This window comes from Python bivittatus, unplaced genomic scaffold (assembly GCF_059951505.1).
Source record: "Python bivittatus isolate LINGU-HERP-01145 unplaced genomic scaffold, Pbiv_v1 ctg000250_np1212, whole genome shotgun sequence".
Lineage (NCBI taxonomy): Eukaryota > Metazoa > Chordata > Lepidosauria > Squamata > Pythonidae > Python > Python bivittatus.
Genome location: NW_028277057.1, coordinates 672,695 through 694,029, shown reverse-complemented (window position 1 = coordinate 694,029; position 21,335 = coordinate 672,695). Strand labels below are relative to the sequence as shown.

The following is a 21,335-nucleotide window of genomic DNA, read 5'->3' as shown; positions in this document are numbered from 1 at the left end:
GGCCTCACATGGCTTTGTGAGGAAATTGGAGTGGAGGTACTTGTCCTGTGGAAATGCTGGGAGAACAGGATCACACTATAATATCCTGGAAAAAGGCACTGAAAAGTTAATTCCATGATGCTGCCAAGAAAACCGTACAGATGCTGTGGCTAAAGTCAAGGAGGCACCTTTATTTTTAGGAGTACACCAATATTCCCAATTATAACACTAACCAATAACTATTTAAGTGTATGGTATTTTAGTAATTACTGGACTATGTTAATTAAACATATTATTTAGTTACCAGCAGCTTCGAATGGCAACTATAGCAGAAATACAGTAAATCCAACAAATAAATAAATATGTTCGCTTGATTTGAAAAGCCCTTTAATGAATTTCAGGTCATGTTGCTTGTTTGTCGATCAGCTGCAACTGCTTTTCTCTGGATTTGGTTATTTTTAAGCTGCAAAGCTTTGTATCTTGGTAGATAAGGCTTTGAGTTGAGGTGCACCATCAATATTTGAAGTATGTTAAGACAGTTCAGTATTTTTCAAACTCGCTGACTTTAAGATGTGTGGACTTCAACTCCCAGAACTCCCCAGCCAGCCATGCTAGCTGGGGAATTCTGGGGGTTGAAGTCCACACATCTTAAAGTCCTGAGTTTGAAAAACACTGGGTTAGTTTATGTCATCTAACTTATGTCTGCATTTGTTTTCCCAGCTATTACATTCAGATAAATTGTGGAAACTTGGAGACATATATTAAATATCGAGAGAGATATTCATAGAAGTTATGCTTCCTCGGTGCTCTCATCGGTCGTTTCATTCGTAATCATGACTGACTGCGGAGCTGCATCTCATCCATATTCAAATCACTTTGAAAGCGCCCAAAGGATGGCGCCGTGAGATGACGTCACGCGCGCCTACCGGAAGCGGAAGGGAGCTTCCTTTCTCTCCCCGGCGAGGTTCCGAAGCGGAACATGGCTCCTAGGAGCTCCCGTTGGACGGGCTCGCATAAAACGCACTCCTTGGCCCGCCAGTGGAAAGCGAAGCGGCGGCGGCGAGACCTGGATCAGATCCACCAGGACATGTTACCCGAGAACGCGCAGAAGCTGCTGCGCCAGGAGCTGGATCCCGACCTGCCTGGCAACGCGCAGCACTACTGCCTGCATTGCGCGTGCGTCAAGAGAGAAAGGCGGGGGGAGGGGCTGGGCTTTCCTTGGGGAAGTTGGTCTTATTTACTGCGCGTGCGTGGAATGGCTCTTTCCCCTGGAATGCCCGAGGCATATAGACATAAGAATTAGAGCCGACCAACTTCCTCGGTTGTGGGATAGAAAACTTCATGTTCCTTTAGATCAGCATTTGCCAACCTTGACAATTTTAAGATGGGTGGACTTCTTCTTGAAGTCCACCCATCTTATAGTTGCCAAGGTTGAAAAACGCTTTTTTAGACAGAAACGAGAGTTGCCCATCGAAGTGTAGGATTTTAGCTGCAGAATGTATGCAGGAAGACGAAAGAATCTGCTTTAAAAAAAAAAATGAAAACGCTAATGCAAGTCTTATGGGGTTAATTTTTTTTTTTTAATTAAACGAATTTGGGTGCAAAAGAAACCTAGGTGGTTGCTAGGTGGTAACAAAGAGTGAGAGTTCTGTATTGCCCTGCCATCATCCTGTCCAGATTTTTGCAGTTCAAAGCTGGAGCCCTAATTGTAAACAAGGGGAACAAAGATGAGGCTGGGATGTTGTGTTTCCTTTCATTTGTGGGGGCTGCAGGAAGGAGGAGGAAGAGAGGTTGTTTCTTGAACTGCAGCCCAAATCTGGTCACTACTTTAAAAACATTTGATAATCCTGTGCAGCTCATTATAGCCTCATTGGGGAGGGGATGTAACTAAGAGCAGCTTATGATAGCCCTGTAGCACAGTTCTCTTTTAAGACAGGAGGTTCAAAAGGCACAAGTCTGCAGTTAATCTGGCTTTTCTGCAGCCCAGGACATCCAAAGAGCCTAATTTTGGGACCAGGCCAGAGGCAGGTCACCCAGCCTCATTCACCGCTTTCAAGCAGAAGAAACTTTATTCATATTTGAGTGCCCGCAGCTCTAACCTGATTTGAAGGGTTTATCGGCACAAACCTTAACTACATTTAGTGCTGTCAGGATTCCCTTCTAACTTGGGTGTGTTAGTTGGGACCTGAAAGCAAGATTTAGACATGAAGGAAGGAAGCAGGTTAGTGTTAGCTGCTATTAAAGGCCTTTGCTGATACAGCCTAAATATGGTTTTGATGTTAGTGGTAGGGAGTGGAATTATTCCTAGCGGAGTGCAGTTTTTCCCATCTTACCTGTTGTGAACAGAGTCTGTTCTCATGCTATGGCAAGATGAAAACATTTTAGAAACTGAAATGACATTAAAGATTGGTCTGTAGCTATGATAATCTTTTTGGCCTAATAGGCCCATAACTGCATTTGAGCAAAATATATCCTGATTGATTGACTGACTGATTGCCTTCAAGCCAGTCTTGATTCTTGGCAGCTCCATGGACAACTCCATGCAGTTTTCTAAGCAGCATTTTGCAAAAGTGGCTCGCCCTTGCTTTCTTCCTATAGCTAAGAGAGAGTGACTGCCCCAAAGTCCTGGGTTGACTTTGTGCTTAAAATAAAACTAGAATTCAGTTTTCTCTGCACCTAGCCCAGCAGCTTAATCCCTAGGCCCAACTGACTCTCCATCAACTTACAGCATGCTTTTTTTTTTCTTCTCTCTCCTTAGGCGATACTTTATTGACTTAAAAAGCATGAAGGATCACTTCAGATCAAAAGTACACAAAAAAAGGTAATGTTAATTTTATATAAATGTGGTGGGAAAGCATCTTGGGCAATATTTCACCCTGTTATCAGTCCATGTTCCTGAACTGGAACTGTCCCTTCTGAATGGCATGTCTGTCTGTCTGTCATCTATCATCTGGTATTTTTATAGCAAATATATAGTTGAAATGTCTGCCACTGGCAAAGAAGGTGGGCTTCTGTTAAGGCTTTGTGTTCTTCATCAGCTGGAATATTAGCATTTGCAAACCTCCTGGACTTGTTTGTGTTTTTTTTTTTTAAGGCTGAAAGAGCTGAGTGAGGAGCCCTATACCCAGGAGGAAGCTGAGAGAGCTGCAGGAATGGGATCCTACATTCCTCCCAAGAAAATTGAAGTCCACACACAGCCGCTTGATGAGATGGATGAATCTAGCTAAGACACAAGGACTTTTTTCCCCATCTGAAAAATCTGGAGATAACTAAGCTAGAGAAGGCATTGGTATAACGAGGTGGTTAGGAGTATGGTATCTTTAAACTGGTACTATTTTATGGCAGTAGGATTGCAGTATTAATAACCAGCAAAACGTATATGCAGAGGAGACAGATGAACCCTCTTGGATGGAAAAAAGGCATTTTTACTCCCATCTTGTTTGGTATGGATTAGAGTTAAGCAGCAGGTCAGAGGCAGGAGCCTTGCTGCCCAACTGAACTTGTTATATATTTAATTGATTCTCCTACAATGGTTTTAAATGTTACTGTGGATTTTCAGCTTTTTGCTCGGAATCTTCCACTGTTCCAGTGAGTCCACTTAATAAATGAGCTGACAATCTGTTGGCTGATCCTTGCCTATTTTGCTTTGGGGGTTTGATTTGAATGTGTTGAAGGATGTTTTCTGTAGCCTATAAGAAGAGGAGTCGCTGATGCCATATTGACCTTTGTTTGAGCTTTTTAAAAATCGCATTGATCCATCAATCGCCTGGATAGGAATCTCCCACTTCATCCATTAAGAATGCTTAGAAACTGAAAATAAGTCCATTTTCTTTCCCTGCTTTAAATTACACTTGTTGAAAATAGAGCCAGGCAGTTAAATGGGGGAATCATCTGAATTTGACTGTTTCAAGTATGTGCCCCAGATAAATTACTGTTTGGGGAAGGAAGACAAATTCTGGTCTGGTTCAGAGATAGAATGTTGGCGAAGAAATTAAACTTCATGGTGGAGGTGGACAGTCTCTTGATGACTGGGAAGCCATTATTAACATCTGGGGAGAAGGCAAGAACCCTGCAGATGGTGATGATACAGAACGGGCAGGTCATATCACACTTTTATTTCCTTCCTTACTGAGGCTTGTATGCCACTCTTATTAACAATCACTCTGAATAGGGTACATTTCTCGTTCCACTAACAAGGTTAAAATACAGCAAATGCACATGATTCAAATGACTAAAATAACCATCTCAACAATCTATAATCAGCTGGCGCTACTTCTGCCCAACCACTCACCCATCCTCAAAGCCCTTCCAGAAAAGGCAGCTTTTAATAGATTCCTGGAATTGCAGCAGGAATGGGGCCAGTCTTATCCCTGAGGGCCAGACCTTTTCTGGGTTTTCATTAGGAAGTAAAGAATTTTTCTGGGCTTCCCCAAGGAATTCAGTGAACTTTTAGTTTGATTTGGTTTTGTCTCACATTCATTTTTAAGTTTGTGCTACAGTTTTATGTCTTTCCTATTTTGGAAAAGAAAAAAAGCATGCTGTCCATCACACCTTCCAAATTCATTGTTGTAATTAAATTCAGAAGCAAAATAAGATACTTGGAGTTCTGTGTAGTCCTGGGACCATGGGTTACCCACCTTTTCGGTATAAGTCTGTGTTGGTGCATGTGTGTGCAAAATATGTTCTCTTGCACATCTCCCTTCGTTGCTTCTCTCCATGATTTATTAAAACCATTATTCTCAATTAGAGCAGAGAAATCACTTAGATCCCAGTTTCCAATCCAGTCTTTGAAACCAGAAACAATGCAAAGTTTATTTGGAAGTAGGGAGTAAATGAGATCCCCTCCTGGGAATAATTTAACGAGATAGCCCATCATGGCTAGAGATAAGGAGTATAGGATATGTGAGCACGCCTTCTTGTTTTGAATCTTGTGTCTAGTTCAACAGTGTTGTTACCAGTTGCACACTTTGATCACCTTTCACTACACAAAAATCTTTTATTTATTTGTTTATCAGTCAAATTCATATGGCCGCCCATCTCACAAAAAGTGACTCTGGGCAGTGTACAACAATTAAATAAAACAATAAATGTATAAAAACAACCATTCTTAAAAATAGAAGATAGTCATCATTAAAATACAAACCCCCAGCCCTGCCAAAAAAAAAATTCGTTTTAATTTATATAACTTTCTCAACTTGGTAATTCTGTACGATTTGTCTCATAGAATGCTTTCTACCAAAATCAATTGATTTCCTGACTTCAAGTGGTTTAATAATAGCAAGCTACTTTCCAAGATGTGGGATGTGGAGATCTCTCATGGCCAAACTTGCCCCTTTTAAAGTGGTTCTGTAGACTGCTAATAAATTTGGGAGTTGTATTAAATTTGCTATCTGTAACTGACTCACTTGAAACTTTCTATGGGCAGGTCATCCCAGCCTGTGGCTTAGGAGTTGCAGCAAATAATTGTATTCTTCAATCAGCATTTCATATCCAGCTTCTGCTGCCTTGATTTTATTTCTGGTTGGTAAATCTTGGGATCTGTAGAGGAATTTAGAGCTGATCTTGGGCCAGGTATGGGAGACCCATTAATGGGGGAAGGAATGAGCAAACCATTAAGGAGGGACTTGGAGATTAAACAGCCCAGAGATTGAAGGAAGGATGAGAAAGAAACCCAATCCCGCCTTGATTCAGTTTGCTATGAGACACAGACTCTTTCCCCAGAATATTCTTTCTACTCACTCACATTCTAGGCCAGCTGGAAATATCCTAGCAATTTTGTCACCAATTCTTGTGCTTGTTAAATTCCAATGGCTATTCACAAATAACCCCACTGGGATGTTTTCTACTGTGGCGTGCTGAGAACTCTAAAATGGTTTTCAAATGACACAAAGCCAAAGGGATGGATTTGCACATCAAGCTAAACCAAAACCAAACCAGATTATAATTTAGATGAGTGAGCTAGATCACATCTCACATTTCTATTGAATGGGGGAATTGTTCCATTAGAATATTTAGATGATTAAACAGCGCACTGGGGACAGAGTTAATCCTTCGCTACATTAGTCAAACATATCCCAGGGTGCACATTGAGCTGTTGACATCTGCTGAAGTGGGCGTATCGTTGGCTCTGAATCAGCAGGGCTAAGGCTTTTTCTTTGGAAGAACGAGAAATGTTTTTAATCATTACTGCAGTCTCCTTCCACTGTGTGATAGAGACAAGGTGCTAAACTGAATTTTGGTTATTGTTTCTAGTGATGAACTCTGTTATTTCCCTCTATACTCCAAGGTTCTGCATTTTTTAATTTTCTAGTCCTCATGGTTAGGGAGATGTTATTTCAGAGATGAAGGTAATTGCTACTGATCATTGACGCAAACACACCACAATGAGTATTAAGATGGATTGAAAGATTAGCAATGCGGTGCCTATGAGGGCATCTTTTGCCCATCCCTACCACCAAGTGCCTCTTGCAACCCCCTTAAATTGAGCGAATGGATAAATAAAATTGAAAATGGCCTTATCTTGCAAAATCACAATGCTCTCAGATGAATACATCAAAATCTTGCATGAGATTCTTGGGTGAGATTTTGTAACCCTAAATGTGGGTTAAAAGTGCACCATTATGTTCACATAACATGCTGTGTCCAAACCAACCCTTTATGGCTTACCTTGATGACAGAACATGCTAAGACAAATCTATGTAGGTTTCTTAGCTTAATCTGGCATTTGCAGGAACCCAGTTTATTAGTGCAGCTTTTCCCTTGAAGGCTGCTGCTCACTGACCTGTATCCAGTTCCTTTTTTTTTTTTTTTTAACCAAATGAGAATTAATCTATTAGACCAGTGTTTCTCTTGACAACTTGAAGATGTGCAGACTTGAAGATGGATGGACTTCAACTCCCAACATTCCCTAGCCAGCCATGCTGGCTGGGGAATTCTGGGAGTTGAAGTCCACATATCTTAAAATTGCTAAGGTTGAGAAACACTACTACAGATTGACCAGCCATGTACAAATGCTGGGTGTGATCTATGCAGATTTTACAGGGCCAGACAGGCAATTATAGCATGCTCTAAATCCTGGTGTTTACACTGCAGTTGCCAAATTAATGCAAAACTGAACTCTCGGAATGTAACACTCAAAACATCGTAATTCGCTCTTGATCTTTGTTTTTAGAACATAGTTCGGTGTGAACTCAGAAAATAAGGGTGTTCCAGTTTTTCACTGCACATAGCTTTTGCTCCAAGGAAAATATTTAGCATTTAGCTGTACAACTGAACAACCCAGCACCCTGTCTAAAACATGCAAAATTACATAACCTTTCTTCCCACATATTGTTTTATTAAACATCGTTCCTTTTTTGTGAGTCATAAATTGAGATAGGCAAGGAATTACACAAGACAGAGAATCCCTCTGCTTTCAAATATTTGATTCGGCATTTCAAAGATTAGTCTGTACTCTCATAAGCTAGAAAATTTATTTTAAAAACAGCTGTTAACAACGGCAGTTCTTAGGTACGTGAATCCAGCCTGGAACAAAGGACATTAACTTTTGAGAGGTACCAAACAGCTGTCCCCAAATGACCCTGGATATTTTAAAACAATTTCTTGTAAAATACAGGGGGAGAGACCTCTTATTGTAAAACAAGTTGCAAAATGCTTCATCTCAATACAGTATTACTAACATCAGGTGCAGGAAGCAAGTTGAACAGATGTGGCTGAAGATTTTTGGGAATCTTGGCATGTTTAGTAGGAGCCTAAGATGGAAAGTTATAACAGGAGATCCTGCATGAAAATGTTTCGGAAGGAATCCTAACTTTGATGAGAAAGCAAATCCTTTGCCTGCAAAGGAGATAGGCTTGATCTCCAGCAGTTCCTATTGAAAGGTAGCCAGTCACTGGGGATAGGAAGAAACTTCTGCATAGGATTTGGAAAAATCTTCAGCATGGCTGGATCGATTGGATCATAGCTTGACCTAGGATGTGGTTGTCCTCATATATTCAGAGTTTTTATTACTCCTTATAGGAGGAGAAATATACAGCCATTCATCCTTATGTTCTTCTTTTCCCCCCTGTTGATGCATTGTTCTAATGGAAAAAAAGAATATTCTCCCAAATCCCCAGTCTCCATTCTAATCACTAGTTTAACGTTATTTAGGTCACAGATGTCTGGACACATGTTCTCTTATGTAATGACGGCAGTCGACAGTTTCCCATAAAGCAGCTTTTCTGCCCAAAGGTACGGGAACAAAAGTCCATTACGCAATCGCTTGCTCTGTCTCTGTAACTCTCCTTCCCTTCTCCCTGACTTCTCCCATCATCATAAAGTAGAAAGAAGGGAATGGCCCATCGGAAACCCCTTTCTTTAAAACCCCACAAAGTAGATGTCTGTGGAGTTCTCCATTCCCATCTGTGACATGGAACCCATTTGATTTTATTTTCTAATGGTCCATCTTTTTCCCTTCCTTTCCTCATCAGTTCTCATCAGATAACATTTCATGACCTTCTGTCTTTCAAGTGGGCTAGACACGTTGGCTAGGAAATGAAGAAAGGTGGACTTAAAGGGCAACAGATCAAGTAAGGTCACCTCCAAACAATCTCAAAGGAAGCCCAGAAGTGTGCTTTGGCCAGGCTGCCATTCGCTGGGTAGAGAGGTAGTTGCCAATCCACCTATTGAAGACTAATGCAGTAAAGCAGCAGTATGGTATAATGAGTGTGTGTCTAAGTTGCTGCTTAGAAAGATGTTAATGAAGCAGCTGGTATATCGTGCCCCAATGAGATGGCCATATGATCTGGAACAATGGGGAATTTGAGCTGGGAGCTCATTACAGGTGCATATGGGAAAGTGGTTTGCTTCTTGAGGGCTTCCTGTTCCCACAAGAGGTTTCCAAGGGGGTTGGTCAAAAAGTCAAGGTGCTGGCTGTGACTCTCTGGTCAAGGCCCTGCCCCCTTTTTTATGAGTATTGCACCTTCAATGCATGTAAAAATGGAGCAGGGCTTAGACTGTGTAATCACCATCTTGACCTTTTTGACACACCCCCCCCCCCTAGATATCCTAATTTCCACTTTTCACCAGAAATGCAAAACAAAATCCCCCAAATTTTACCATGCCCTACCAGTGACTTCACTTTGTAGCCTTCCAGGAATGAGTTGCAGGCCCTACCTGGGAAGTGGTCCTCCCTTGAAGTAAGGTTATCCTTCCCTAAAAGTCATGGAGAGACCTGACAAGGTGGTCTGGACAACAATTTCACATAGAGGTTTTGGGCTGCTAGCACCAATACAGAACAGGATCAGCCTCCTAAATGGGTCTGCAGGAGTCCCTCATCCATCTGCCCCTCCTATGTCAGCATCAGACTAATTCTGTGGTATGTTGACCTCCCATAATCTGAAGATCCTTCTCCTCTTTGCTAGACTCACACAAGCTACTAAATCCTAACTCCAGATTAATGAACAACAATTCCAGTGTTCATCTGCTCTGCTGTGCCCAAACAAAATGACTATCTATGGGGTAATAAGAACGCTTGTTCATACAACATGCTAAGGCAATAGCTGGGTTTCTCCAAGATGCTTGAACCACAAGCTGTTCAACTCTATTTCACCCCTCCCATTGTACAAACCAGATATTTTTTGTTTGCCTTGAAGCTCCCTATGGATTAGGTTACCTGAAAGTTGACACAGCCAGACAAAAAGTTGAGAGCCAAGAGAGCAATGCGAGTTCCATGAACAGCCTTGTGATCCAACCACAGCTTCAGACAAGATGGCAGGCAAGACAGTTGTGTGAAACAAACCCTCCAACCTTGATGGCAATGGTCCCACTGAAGGGGAATGATGTATGTTTGAAAACATCTGGGTCTATCCTTTTTGGTGAGAATCCAGAAAAGCAAAGCACAGATGAAAAGTGTACCAAGAACTAGCCTTCCAATGCCGGAGAAGAACATAGAGGGCAACGCACACTGTAATTGTAGTGACTAAACGCTGCATACAAACTCAAGTGGAAATATGTTGCTGAGTCCACAGGATGAATGCTGGAGATTCCAGCTTTTCCTCATTTCTGCCATCTTCTGTGGTCTGGTCATTCCTGTTTGGTAGCTGGGCCTAAGGGTTCTGGGGGTGGCTTGATCTCTTCAGCCAGCTGCCGGGCACTGTAGTAGGAAAGGCTCAATCCCATAATTGCTAAGAGCAGGGCCAAGTGATTCACCAGCCGATCTTCAGATTCCGACTCAGACGCGCTGGCCAGCTGCATCTATGCAAAGTATGTCAGTGGAAGGCACATTAACATTGGAAAATGGAGGGAAGCAACCATTTGGGCATTGAACCTACTTGGCACCCCAAAACACATTTTGGGTTTTGAGAAAGTCCATGATAGACACAGTCTTCCAAGAGCTGTCATGGTGGACTTTGTGTGTGTGTGTGGGGGGGGGGGGTGTGTGTACCTTCAAGTTAGTGTTGACTCCTGGTGAATGCCTGGACTAGTCCCTGCAGTTTTTGGAAGTGGTTTGCCATTGCCTTCTTCTGAGGACTGAAAGAGAGGGACTGGCCCAAGGTCACCCAGCTGGTTTTGTGCCTGAGGCAGGAGTAGAACTCATGGCCTCCCAGTTTCTAGCCTGGTGCCTTAAACCATTACACCAAACTGGCTCCCCATGGTGGGCATGGCCAGTGATAAACCATCCATTGACCACTAGACAAAATAGACCTCTGAGTGCCTTCTTCCATCTCTGAATGGGTCCCAGTGGGTTACTGTAAAGCAGTGTTCCTCAACCTTGGCCACTTTAAGATAGGTGGACTTCAACTTCCAGAATTCCCCAGCCAGCCATGCTGGCTGGGGAATTCTGAGAGTTGAAGTCCACCTATCTTAAAGTGACCAAGGTTGAGCAACACTGCTGTAAAGAATTGTTCTGCAAGAGGCTTGGTGGTGCTTTGCTTTCATACTTAAAGGTTTTGAGACAAGGCTGAAGGTCATACGGGACCACCGTGCCCTACGTTGACTTGTAAGGGTTTCAGGCACAATAAGCCTTTTTCCTTTTACCACCAGGAGATGCCAGGGAGTAAACCTGTGGCCTTTTGCACACAAAAGGATAGTCATGTCTGAACCTCTGCTCTGCTTATCTTCAAACTAGACTTGGGTTTGACCAGCCCTTTAAATAGGGAATTCCATCAAATAGCAAAGTGTCTTCTGTAAATTGACACATATTGGCACATGGCAAGTTCCATAACAAAATGTTGCAGTGCAGAGAACTCCCTGTTTTGAATTCTGGGCATTCAATTCCATCCCATCCCCTCTTTTCATGAGATTTTCACTCCACTTTCAAATGTCAACCTTCCTTAGCCACCACGTCATCACTGAACTGCTTCCCCACACCCCACGCTCCCCGCCTCTCCCCGTAGCCATTTTTAAAGATTTTTTTTCCTACGCAAGTACTGGTCTTTCCCTAGGCCTGAAGACTTTCCACTTGTTAATGGATGTTTTAGGCTACAATAGGATCTGCCCTTATAGCCTGAACATTAGAAAAAGAGGGAATCCTGCTAATTTTTTCTTTGTTGACTTTTCCTGGATTGCTAAAATCCCTCTGGCTTGCAGCCTCTGTTACTGAATATATTATTGAATACTTTCCAGCAAAATCATTCCTATTAGTCTGTCCATCTGTCTGTCACTCTGATGTTTAACAGGGGAGGAAACTCTGCTTACCTGCAATAGTCGGAAGTATCCTGGGGTCAGACGTCGGAGGCAGAAGATCATAGCCGAGGAAGACAGAGAGAGTCCCCTTTCTTAATTCTCTTCTTGTGTGTTTTCTAGTTATTTAGGCAGAATCAAGCTGTAGGAGAAAAGGGGAAAAGCTTAGGACATGGCAGGAAGAAGGGAGCTGCAGGGAACATTCTTGGATATCTGTCAGCGAAATGGTCTGCAGGACTTGTCTGTAGACCACTGTTCTGATGACCCCAAACAACTTCTTGCAAAGGACGTGGCACTAATTGCATGGGTTATTGTTTGAGTTACTCATTAATTTAATGAGCATCTCGGGCTCATCCTTGTCTACAACAGGGCAACTCCCTGAAATGTGTGGTATGCGGAATGCCGCCATCACTCTCTCTGATGGAACACCTTCCCTGGTTCCTTATCGTGTTCAACCAACTTCAGCATTTTCCAACCTGCTTTCTTCTTTCTCTTCATTTCTTCCTCCGATGCTAAGGCGATGGACATAAATGCACGTACCGCTTATGGGGTTCAAGATCCTGGTCCTTGCGTATCATCTCCCAGCAATACCGCTGGGTGACTGTGTGCAAGAGATTTTTTTCATTTTGCCCTCCTCCCTTCCTGCCCAATGATGAGCCTGCCACTGCTTGCCTTAGCAGCAGCTGTCACAAGGAATCAGCGCTCCCTGCTCCGCTGACCGCACACGATCCACACATCAAGAAGAAGGTTTTCCCTGGCTTTTATTGGGGAAGCAATATTTGGGAGCAATTTACATTATGAGAACCCCAATTTGTGAAAGCCAGCTTCCATTGTGATGCTGCAAAAGAAGCCTCCATAGGAGAACCAGGTGTTCTAGATCACAGAGGACAATCCACTACTCAAAGGGTCTTTCAGTCCAAGTTCAGTCCATAAACAGGTGGGAGAACAATGGCTCTTTGGATGATGTTGGGTTCCCAATTCTCATCAGCCCAACCAACCTGACTAATGATTGGCTATGGTGGGAGCTGAAGTCCAACAACTGAAATCCAACTGACGAAGTTCATTTGGAGGTTCACCATGGTGAGCAGTAATGTATTCTATTAAATGATTATTTCTAGTTATACAATTCTATGTAAGATATGCAAATATTAATTTTATGACAAGAGGCAACTCTAACCTTTTTAAAAAGTAAAAAGCACTTATTCCAAAACTTCACGGAAAAAGCATTTGAAAAACATGATCAAGCACTTTTCAAAAAGAAGCAATAATTTCAGAGTGAATCAGGGAAGGAAGTTGGTTCAGCAACTACAAGTTTTCTAGAAGAAAATGTTCCCATTTCTCCTTCCAAACATGGGTTCCTACTTGCTGTCTAGAATAGCTCAGACTCAGATTTCAAGGCAGTACGTCTGGATTAGGTTCTTACAGAACGCTAAGGCATAATTTTGTTGGGTTTGGCTAACACATCCCCAACCTAGTCCTTGTGGTCAGCAAATAATGATTTATTGCTTATTGTGCAAATTCAGCTAACTGTGGCTTATTCAACAAACCAGGCATAAGCATGGGGTGTAACCCTAGATAGAACATCCCCTGGTTGCTTTCTATCAACTTTTGGTTCTTTCTCCTATAGCTTTTCTTTTCTTTTCTTTTCTTTTCCTTAAGTGTTCAACAATTTTTAAAGAAAGTTACACCAGAATAAAGATGACAAAAAACAAAGTAAAACTGTTAATAAAGCATGACTAGAAACATTATGGAAAAACTGCTTAGTGATGCATTCTCCATTTGCTTCCACAACACGAACTACTAACCAACAACTTAAATATTTATATTTTACACTGCAGGCTATTGCTGGTATCTGTTTGAAGTGATTTCATCTGTTATTTTTAATTTGTCTCATAATCTTTTTCCTAGAAACCACATTCCAAATGTTTAAAGTTATCTTGTGATGTATTGTATAGTATATAAGGGAGCCATTCCTGCTTAAATGACTTTAAGGCTAGACTTCTATTATGGATATATACTGTTAGTTTTACCATTGTTTCATATTTTCCAATTTTGGTCTCCCAACCTTGTATTGTTGGCAAAATTTCTCTTTTCCAATGTTGTGTCAAATTTGTTCTTGCAGCTGTCAGCATATTACCTTGGTAAATTGGGATATTTTTCATTTATATTCTCTGAAATTATAACTAATAAAAATGTTTGTGGTTTCAGTTCAAATTTTATTTTTAGAATTTTCTGAATATTTTAATGTATTTCTTTCCAGTGCTTTTGAGTTTTCTTTTACATGACTGCCATAAAATGTTCCTTTTTTGTTGCAGAATTTCCAACATTCATTGTTATATGATTTGTCTATCTTGGTAAATATTGATGGAGATATATTCTATCTGTAACACATTTTATATCAAATTTCCTTTAAATTGTAATGTGGAGTAAATTTTATTGATTTTTTTCCATAGTATTTCCCATTGTTGCGCTCTGATTACTTCTTTGTTTTGCACCACCTTTATCCTACAAGTTTTGATTTGTTCCTTCTTCACATCATAATAAGCAATCTTGGTTTTGTATAAATATTTCAAATTCTGTCATCCTTCTCAAAGTCACTCTTTTCTTGAGATCACTTTTTATTCTTCCAGCAGTTTGTAAATTCTGGATATCACGATAAATTCCTACCTTCACTAGTCAGTTCTTGCTGTGTCTTTAATCTATTTTTTGAATCTCAGTGTACCATACTGGCATACGTGATTAGATTTTTCTTGCTATAGTTATCCTTGAAATAAAAGGCATTTGCCACTGAAGCTAATGGTGAGGTCACCAGACATATTCTTGTTTTTAAATGATTCCATATTTTTAACAAACGTTGTTTTATAATATGTCCTTTCAATTTCTCTTTCTTCCTTTCTTCCTTTCTTCCTTTCTTCCTTTCTTCCTTTCTTCCTTTCTTCCTTTCTTCCTTTCTTCCTTTCTTCCTTTCTTCCTTCCTTCCTTTTGCCATAAATACCTTAAAAATCCATTGCCTAAGCTGGCTCCTTCTATATATTTTTTATCCTCCATCAACTTGTCTAACTCCCTGTTAAAGCCATCCAAACTGAGAGCAGCCGACATTTTGTAGCACTGAATTCCCATTATGTGCAGGAATGTAGATATTTCTTCTATTATCTGATGTGAAATGGAGAAAGCCTTTTTCCACCCACGTTCTCCATATCATACATTATTTATCCCTCCATCCTATGTCCCTCATCTTTCTCTTTTTATTTCTAATTTAGCAAACTTCAAATGTTATAAGGCAGTGGTTCCTAATTTTTTTCCTTTATGTGGATCACAACATTATCATTGGAAGCTTTTGAAGACCGCAGCATAGGCCAGAGTTTGGCAATGGGTTATCTGCAGATACCATAGTATGTGTGTCCTCCTTCCCTAATGATATCTACAGGTTTCCAAAATGAAATGCAAATGTATAAAGTATTTAATAACAGGACCAAAATCTTTCAAGTTAGCTACTGCAAGAGATGTTGATGGTCCCATCCAAAATTGTTGGGAAGGTTATGAAGTTGCCAACATATTGTCTGATTTGGTGATTTCTTGTAATTTGTACTATATTAGATGTGTAGAGTGCTTGCACCAGGGGCCAACCGGACTATCCTCATGGAGGACCAGTGATCTCTGGGCCACAACTGGGAATCCTTGCTATAAAGTTTTCTCATGTGATACAGAGAATTGTTCCAACTCTACCTCTTGATTGTTCTGTTTGTTTGTTTTTATTTCTTCAATCATCTTGAATCTTCAGAGGTTCCTAAACTCTAGATCAGTGTTTCTCAACCTTGGCAACTTGAAGACGTGTGGGCTTCAACTCCCAGAATTCCCCAGCCAGCAGGGTTAGCTGGGGAATTCTGGGAGTTCCCAGAGTCCACACGTCTTCAAGTTGCCAAGGTTGAGAAACACTGATCTAGATGCATTGTGTGAGGTTCAGCCCAAAGAACTCCCCGAGACAGTGCAGATACAGTTCTGTTGCGTTTATTAGCTTCCACCTCAAGACAGAAATCTCTCCAGACTGAATCTAACTTCCCAAGCCAGCCAGCCAAAACACTGTGAATTCCTTAGGGTGGTGCCAGTCTCATCTTCTTAAACTTCCCACGCTCCTGTTGAGGGCTAAGGGAATGTTTATCTCCTCGAGCACGGCCTTCATCCAACCATTCCTTCACAATTGTCACCTTTAAACTCTCCATGGCTTGGGACTGGGTTACCTGAGGGACCATCTTTTCCCAACAGTTTCTACTTGTCCAATTCAGTCCAGCAGGTTGGGCATGCTGCAGGTCCCGTCAGCCAAGGAATGTTGGCTGGCGGGGACCAGGAGACCCGCCTTCTCTGCTGTACCCCTGCCCTTTGGAACATCTTCCCTTCAGAGATTAGGATGGCCCCAACCCTGTTGCCCTTTCGTAAGACTTTAAAGACCTGACTATGTGCCTGGGCCCTGAATATGTTAAGGGCCCTGTCTCTTGCCTATCTTGATGATTATTATGATAATTTTCTCAGCTGCTGTATATATTTATTTTTGCATTGTTTTGCATTGTTTTAGAATTGTTTGCCGCCCAGAGTCACTTGGCTGAGATGGGCAGCTATAGAAATTAAACAAACAAACAAATAAATAAAATATGTCCCTATCTTGCCAAGCACTAGCTTGAGGTAATCAATTTTTGGTGAATTCTGGTGCAAAAAGATCACTTTCCCAGAATGACATGTCAATCAAATGTTGTTCTTTTCCCAATTTCGCAACTCTTCAAGTTGCCGCTGCTTGCTGTGGTTCACTTCTGTTGGCTGAAACAAATCCTTGGGCTCAGAATTCTTGGAATTGTAAAGGTAAGACTCTAACAAATGGGTGTAATTTGAAATTACAGAGATAGATTCCCTCAAGTCTGTTCTGATCTGTATGCAGGAGAGAGAGCAGAGTGTTGTCTTTCTCAACCCCGCCTACCCAAGTCAGTTAAATAATGAAAACTGCACAGCGTTATTAGTTTTTATTCATTTATTTTTGGTGGCTTATAATTTTGTACAGAGTCTCTCTCTGGTACCTTCAGGGTTCAGTGTTGTGTACAATCCTCCAAGATGGGTTAATTCAACAACAGCATTAAGTGTGTCGTGTGACTCCAACTTGACAAAATGACAGGCAAGTCAGAATGTCTTGACTTTGTGGTCTAGATTATCTCTGAAGGACACTAGTTGAGGAAGGAGCTGAATTACTTTGAAACTTTCAAATATGTATAATATTTGTATAATTCTTCAGGTTATGGAAACTTCCCCTGAGTTCAGCTTCCCTGTCTTTCTTTGCAGTTGCATTATACACTTCTGCATTTCTGAAATGTGCACAAAATGTTCAGCTTTTCCTTTTGGGTGTTCTGGATTCACTTCTCAACTGATAGGCACACAACTCCTGAAGCGACTATTAAGGTTTTCACCTTGTCCTACGATTGTCCAGCAACAGATCCATGACCCAGCGGAGTGTTAGATGTGGCATTCTTTTCTATTTTTTCAATTTCCCTCTGGTGGTGGTGAACATTCACATCAGCATTTCCCAAACAAGATGCTCTGTTTTCATGCATACGTCACCAAGCCAATGCTTGGTCAGGCATTCTGAAAGCCGTAGTCCTAACAGGACTATAAATATTTATATTGGCCTCAAGTAACATATTGATGGTAACTTAGTGTGCAAATATTTTTCTTTTAAAACTATTAACATGTGCGTGCCTGCAGCTTTGAAATAAGAGCTGTACAGAATCTTCTCCTGTCAGACTCGTGAGTTTCCATTAGAGTGACTAAAACCCCAACATTGTAGCGCCTTGACAGTGATGCATCATCACTGAATAATCTCTCCACCATGATCTGAGTGCTCTGAAATGCAACATTCTCTCTTATTCTGTGAAATAATATTTGCTAACCCTGTTAATTCCTTTTGACCTGCCTTTTGTACTGGCTAGATTTTATGTGTACGTGCACACACATACGTAACATTAAAACAGCCTACAACATGTACTATTTCCTCTTTTTTAAAAAATGAATTTTATAGTGATCATCCATATATTTATACAACATTCTTGGTATCGTTATTGGACTTTGGAGAAGAACATAACACGTGAGTAACCCTAAGGGTTCTTAGTTTGCCTGGGTTGATGGGCCATTCAAAGCAGCATGGAAAAACCAGCATCGTCTACATTCCTGTTTCTCTTCTCGCTTCATTGGGAGGACGCCATACATGATTCAGAGCCGAGGTGGGCACCCTATTTGCGGACACAGTGTTCATCTCAATTTTTGTAGTCCAATCGCAGGGAAGGAGCAAAGACTTCAGCAGATGCGCAGAGAGCTGCAGAGGTGACCTTGGAGGAACTAAGCAGAGGCGGTTGCAACAACATGTATAAAAATATGCTTTAATCCTGGGAAACCAAGAAAACATTAGGAAGAAACTCAGACTGGCTCCACCCTAATTCCTTGGGGGGATAAGCGGGAGAGAAGGAAAAACATAGTCAGGCTTTCAAGATTCTGTTACTATAACCTAGATCAGTGTTTCTCAACCTTGGCAACTTTAAGATGCGTGGACCTCAACTCCCAGAATCCTCCAGCTGGCTGGGGGATTCTGGGAGTTGAGGTCCACGCATCTTAAAGTTGCCAAGGTTGAGAAACACTGACCTAGATCAATGAATATAGTTCTCTAATCCAACTTGAAGAGTCAGTTTCTTGCTCTGGCCTGCCTCAAAGGGCCGACAAGCTGGAATTGTCTGGGGTTTTTTTTCTCTCTCTTCCCTGTGGTTTGGTATTTATTCATTTATTGCGGGAGGGAGGTTCTTTTTTATACTGCATCAAATCTATTTCAGGCTTTAGGCCACATTTTGCCATAGGACCTGGTGACTGGATTTCCGGGATTATTGGAAGGTGAAAACTAAAAATAAAAACATTAATTTTTTTTAAAGTATAAGTTTCCAGAAGCACAAGAACTGCAAAACTAGCCTAAATTGGTTAAACCTTCTTGAACTCAGAGCTGTACAGTCTGAACAGATCTGGGAAGATCGCGGAAAGTGTGCGGTGATTATTACGGGAGGTCCCAATCGGAAGGGGGCCGAGGGACCCCCGACCCCAGACAACTCCCGGGGCGCCTTTCTGCGCTCGGCCGTGGCATTTCTCTCCCTCTCGAAGCGTGCCCAGGATCGCCGCCCCAGTTTGCCAAGTCTCGGGGCGATCAACAGCCTGTCCCTTTAAGGCAGGCGAGCCCAGCCGAGCAACGGGCTTGTTCAGCCCCAGCCCAGCCAGGTGCGCGCAGGGGCGCGGGCGAGGCGGGCGTCGTGGGAAAGGAAGAGGGCGCATCGCCCGAGCGACCGCAGAGCATCCGCATTTGAGAGCCGGCGAAGGAGGGGTTCCTATGAAGGGGCCAAATGCCCCCCCAAGTAAATAACACCTCTCAAGTCCAGCTTTCGTCCTCCTCTCGCTTTCACGAGCGAGAGAAGTGGGCGGATGCTTCCCGTGATTGACGGGAGGCTGGGCCAACCAGCCAGCCAGCTGACGACTACCTGTTGGAACGTGCAGGTTTGTCTCGGGCGCTCGCCCCGATTCTCCCAACGCGGAAGCCTCTTGCCGGAACAGAAGGGCCCCCGCGGGGAGGGGCCAAGCCCGGGGCCCGACTATGGAGCCCGTCTCTCTCTGGAGCCCCCAGACGGTGGTGGCTTGGATCCGAGGTAGGGGGCGGCGATCTTTGCGGGGCGGGTGAAGACTCCCTCCGGCCAGGCTGTGTTTTGACGAGACTCGCTCCGGCCGGCCGCTCGCTGCGGGAGGAGTTGTCCGGGGGCTCTGCGGCTAACCCATTGCCGCCCCCCAGGTGAGAACTGCCCACCTGCCAGGGGCGGGGCGGCAGTCGGAGAGGAGCCAGGTGGCCGTGCATTCCTGCGAAGGGCAAGGCTGGCCTGCCCGGCTGGGTTTAGGAAGCGGGTGGGGGTGTTTCCAGGTATTGATGGGAGCCGGGGGAAGGGGGGTGAAGGAGCTTTAGCCAAGAATTTGGAGGTGACGGCACCTCCCCCCCTCCCTCGTCCCCTCTCAACTCCTTAAACACAGTGGTGCTCCTTGAGGACTTCTCTGGCAGAACTGGAAAGGGGTGGAGAAGAAAGTGAAGGCAGATCCTGCCAAGTTAACTTTCTTGGAAGGCATAACTCTAAATCCACAAGAGGTTAGATTTAGTGGAACGACGACGTGGAGCTCTAAATGGCCTGCCTGAGAGTTAATGCTCACTCCCTTGCATTTTATTTATGAGGACGAAGCTCTTATACCCTCCCCTCTGACTCCCACCCCATCCCTTATTCCCTTATTGGTACTGAAATAGGACTGGGGAGACCCAGATTCAAGTAGTCACTCAGCACTTGCTGTCTCTCAGCCTAACTTACCTCGCAGGATTGTTGGGAAGATAAAATAGATGTCTCTTGAGCATTCAGAGGAAAAGATATAAACATAATACCTAGGGTTATGTATATATAGTATGGGTGTGTATATGCTCTTAGCATGTTGCTAGCTGGCTTTTATGTTATATTTCATCTGCTACAGTACATTCCACCATCCTCTGACAGTTTCTGTATACTGTTATTTATTTCCAGTCATTCTTTGCCATCTTTCAAGGCAGAAAGCGCATCTCCTCTCCCCCCCAATGGCTCAAGCACAAACTCAGCTCATTTAAAATGCAAATCTTAACCCAGCAATCTAAATCAGCAAATTGCATTAGAATTGAGCAGCCCTAAATACAATCTAGTTGTCCTGGCTAACGATAGAATGAAAACTGCCCCTGAAAAAGCTTGTTCTTATTCTGTCCATCTGTCTAATGTAGTGTTTCTCAACCTTGGCCACTTTCAGATGTGTGGACTTCAACTCCCAGAATTCCCCAGCCAGCCTTGCTGCCTGGGGAATTCTGGGAGTTGAAGTCCACACACATCTGAAAGTGGCCAAGGTTGAGAAACACAGGTCTAATGGATCTTGGTGTTGGGCAGTGAATGGAGCCTTCACACAGCTGTTACAATTTGGCTAGACTCACAGGATTACAGATGGTCTTTCAAATAGCGGTGGTGTCTGCAGGGTGCCATTAAAAAAGTCAAGATGGCAGCCATGATGGTGCAATCAAGATTTTTATGGGCAGACAGAAATGAGAACAGCTTCCATTGCACCATCATAGCCACCATCTTGACTTTTTTGACCACACCCTGTGAGTACCTCTGAGTGGTCTATTGGCATTTTCAAGGATAGTAATGACAAATGATGGCAGCAGCCGAAGAAGGGAACTCGTGTGCCAATCCTAACCGAAGACAGTACCAGTGGATGACTGGTGGGGTGGGCAATTTATGGTCCTCTGGATATTGATGATCTACAATTCTCAGCATGATTCACGTTGGTCTTGCTGCCCGCATCTAGATCTCAGCAATCCTGAAGGACACCTAAACCTGAGTCTTGAATATCCTACAGTACTTGCCTGGTATTAAATCAAATGTTGGCTTATCAAACATCACACTCTCTGGTCCGATTCTGGGCAGGGTTCTGTCCACTCCGCTCTCTTATTCTTTTTTTCAAATTAGAAATGGCAGTGATGGAAAAAAAACTCTGGGCAATCTTTTTGCTGGCCATGTAGAGAAAATCATGCTCATGAGTCCTTTGGTTCCTGGACCAACAGACCCATTTTCTGA

The 21,335-nt window shown here is 42.7% G+C and overlaps 2 protein-coding genes across 3 annotated transcripts in view; both read left to right on the top strand.

Annotated features, from left to right (window-relative positions):
• Positions 1 to 915: 915 nt before the first annotated feature.
• On the top strand, positions 916 to 3,614 carry ZNF593 (zinc finger protein 593). The gene is made up of 3 exons (XM_007428074.4): positions 916 to 1,155; positions 2,738 to 2,800; positions 3,074 to 3,614. The coding sequence occupies exons 1-3, from the start codon at positions 959 to 961 to the stop codon at positions 3,204 to 3,206; spliced, it is 393 nt and encodes a 130-aa protein (XP_007428136.2). The 5' UTR covers positions 916 to 958; the 3' UTR covers positions 3,207 to 3,614.
• A 15,346-nt stretch (positions 3,615 to 18,960) lies between these two features.
• Positions 18,961 to 21,335, top strand: part of CNKSR1 (connector enhancer of kinase suppressor of Ras 1) — a 31,049-nt gene continuing 28,674 nt past the window's right edge. The window contains exon 1 of one of the 2 annotated variants that reach the window (XM_007428075.4): positions 18,961 to 19,355. In XM_007428075.4, the coding sequence (XP_007428137.2) occupies positions 19,304 to 19,355 (52 nt within the window). In that variant the 5' untranslated portion in view covers positions 18,961 to 19,303. The remainder of the gene's footprint in view (positions 19,356 to 21,335) is intronic. The other variant, XM_007428076.4, reaches the window with a different exon arrangement.

Coding starts and splice junctions, on each gene's coding strand:
- ZNF593 (XM_007428074.4), top strand. CDS start 959: ATGGCTCCTAGGAGCTCCCGTTGGACGGGCTCGCATAAAACGCACTCC. Junction 1,156..2,737: donor CACTACTGCCTGCATTGCGC/GTGCGTCAAGAG, acceptor CTCTCTCCTTAG/GCGATACTTTATTGACTTAA. Junction 2,801..3,073: donor TCAAAAGTACACAAAAAAAG/GTAATGTTAATT, acceptor TTTTTTTTTAAG/GCTGAAAGAGCTGAGTGAGG.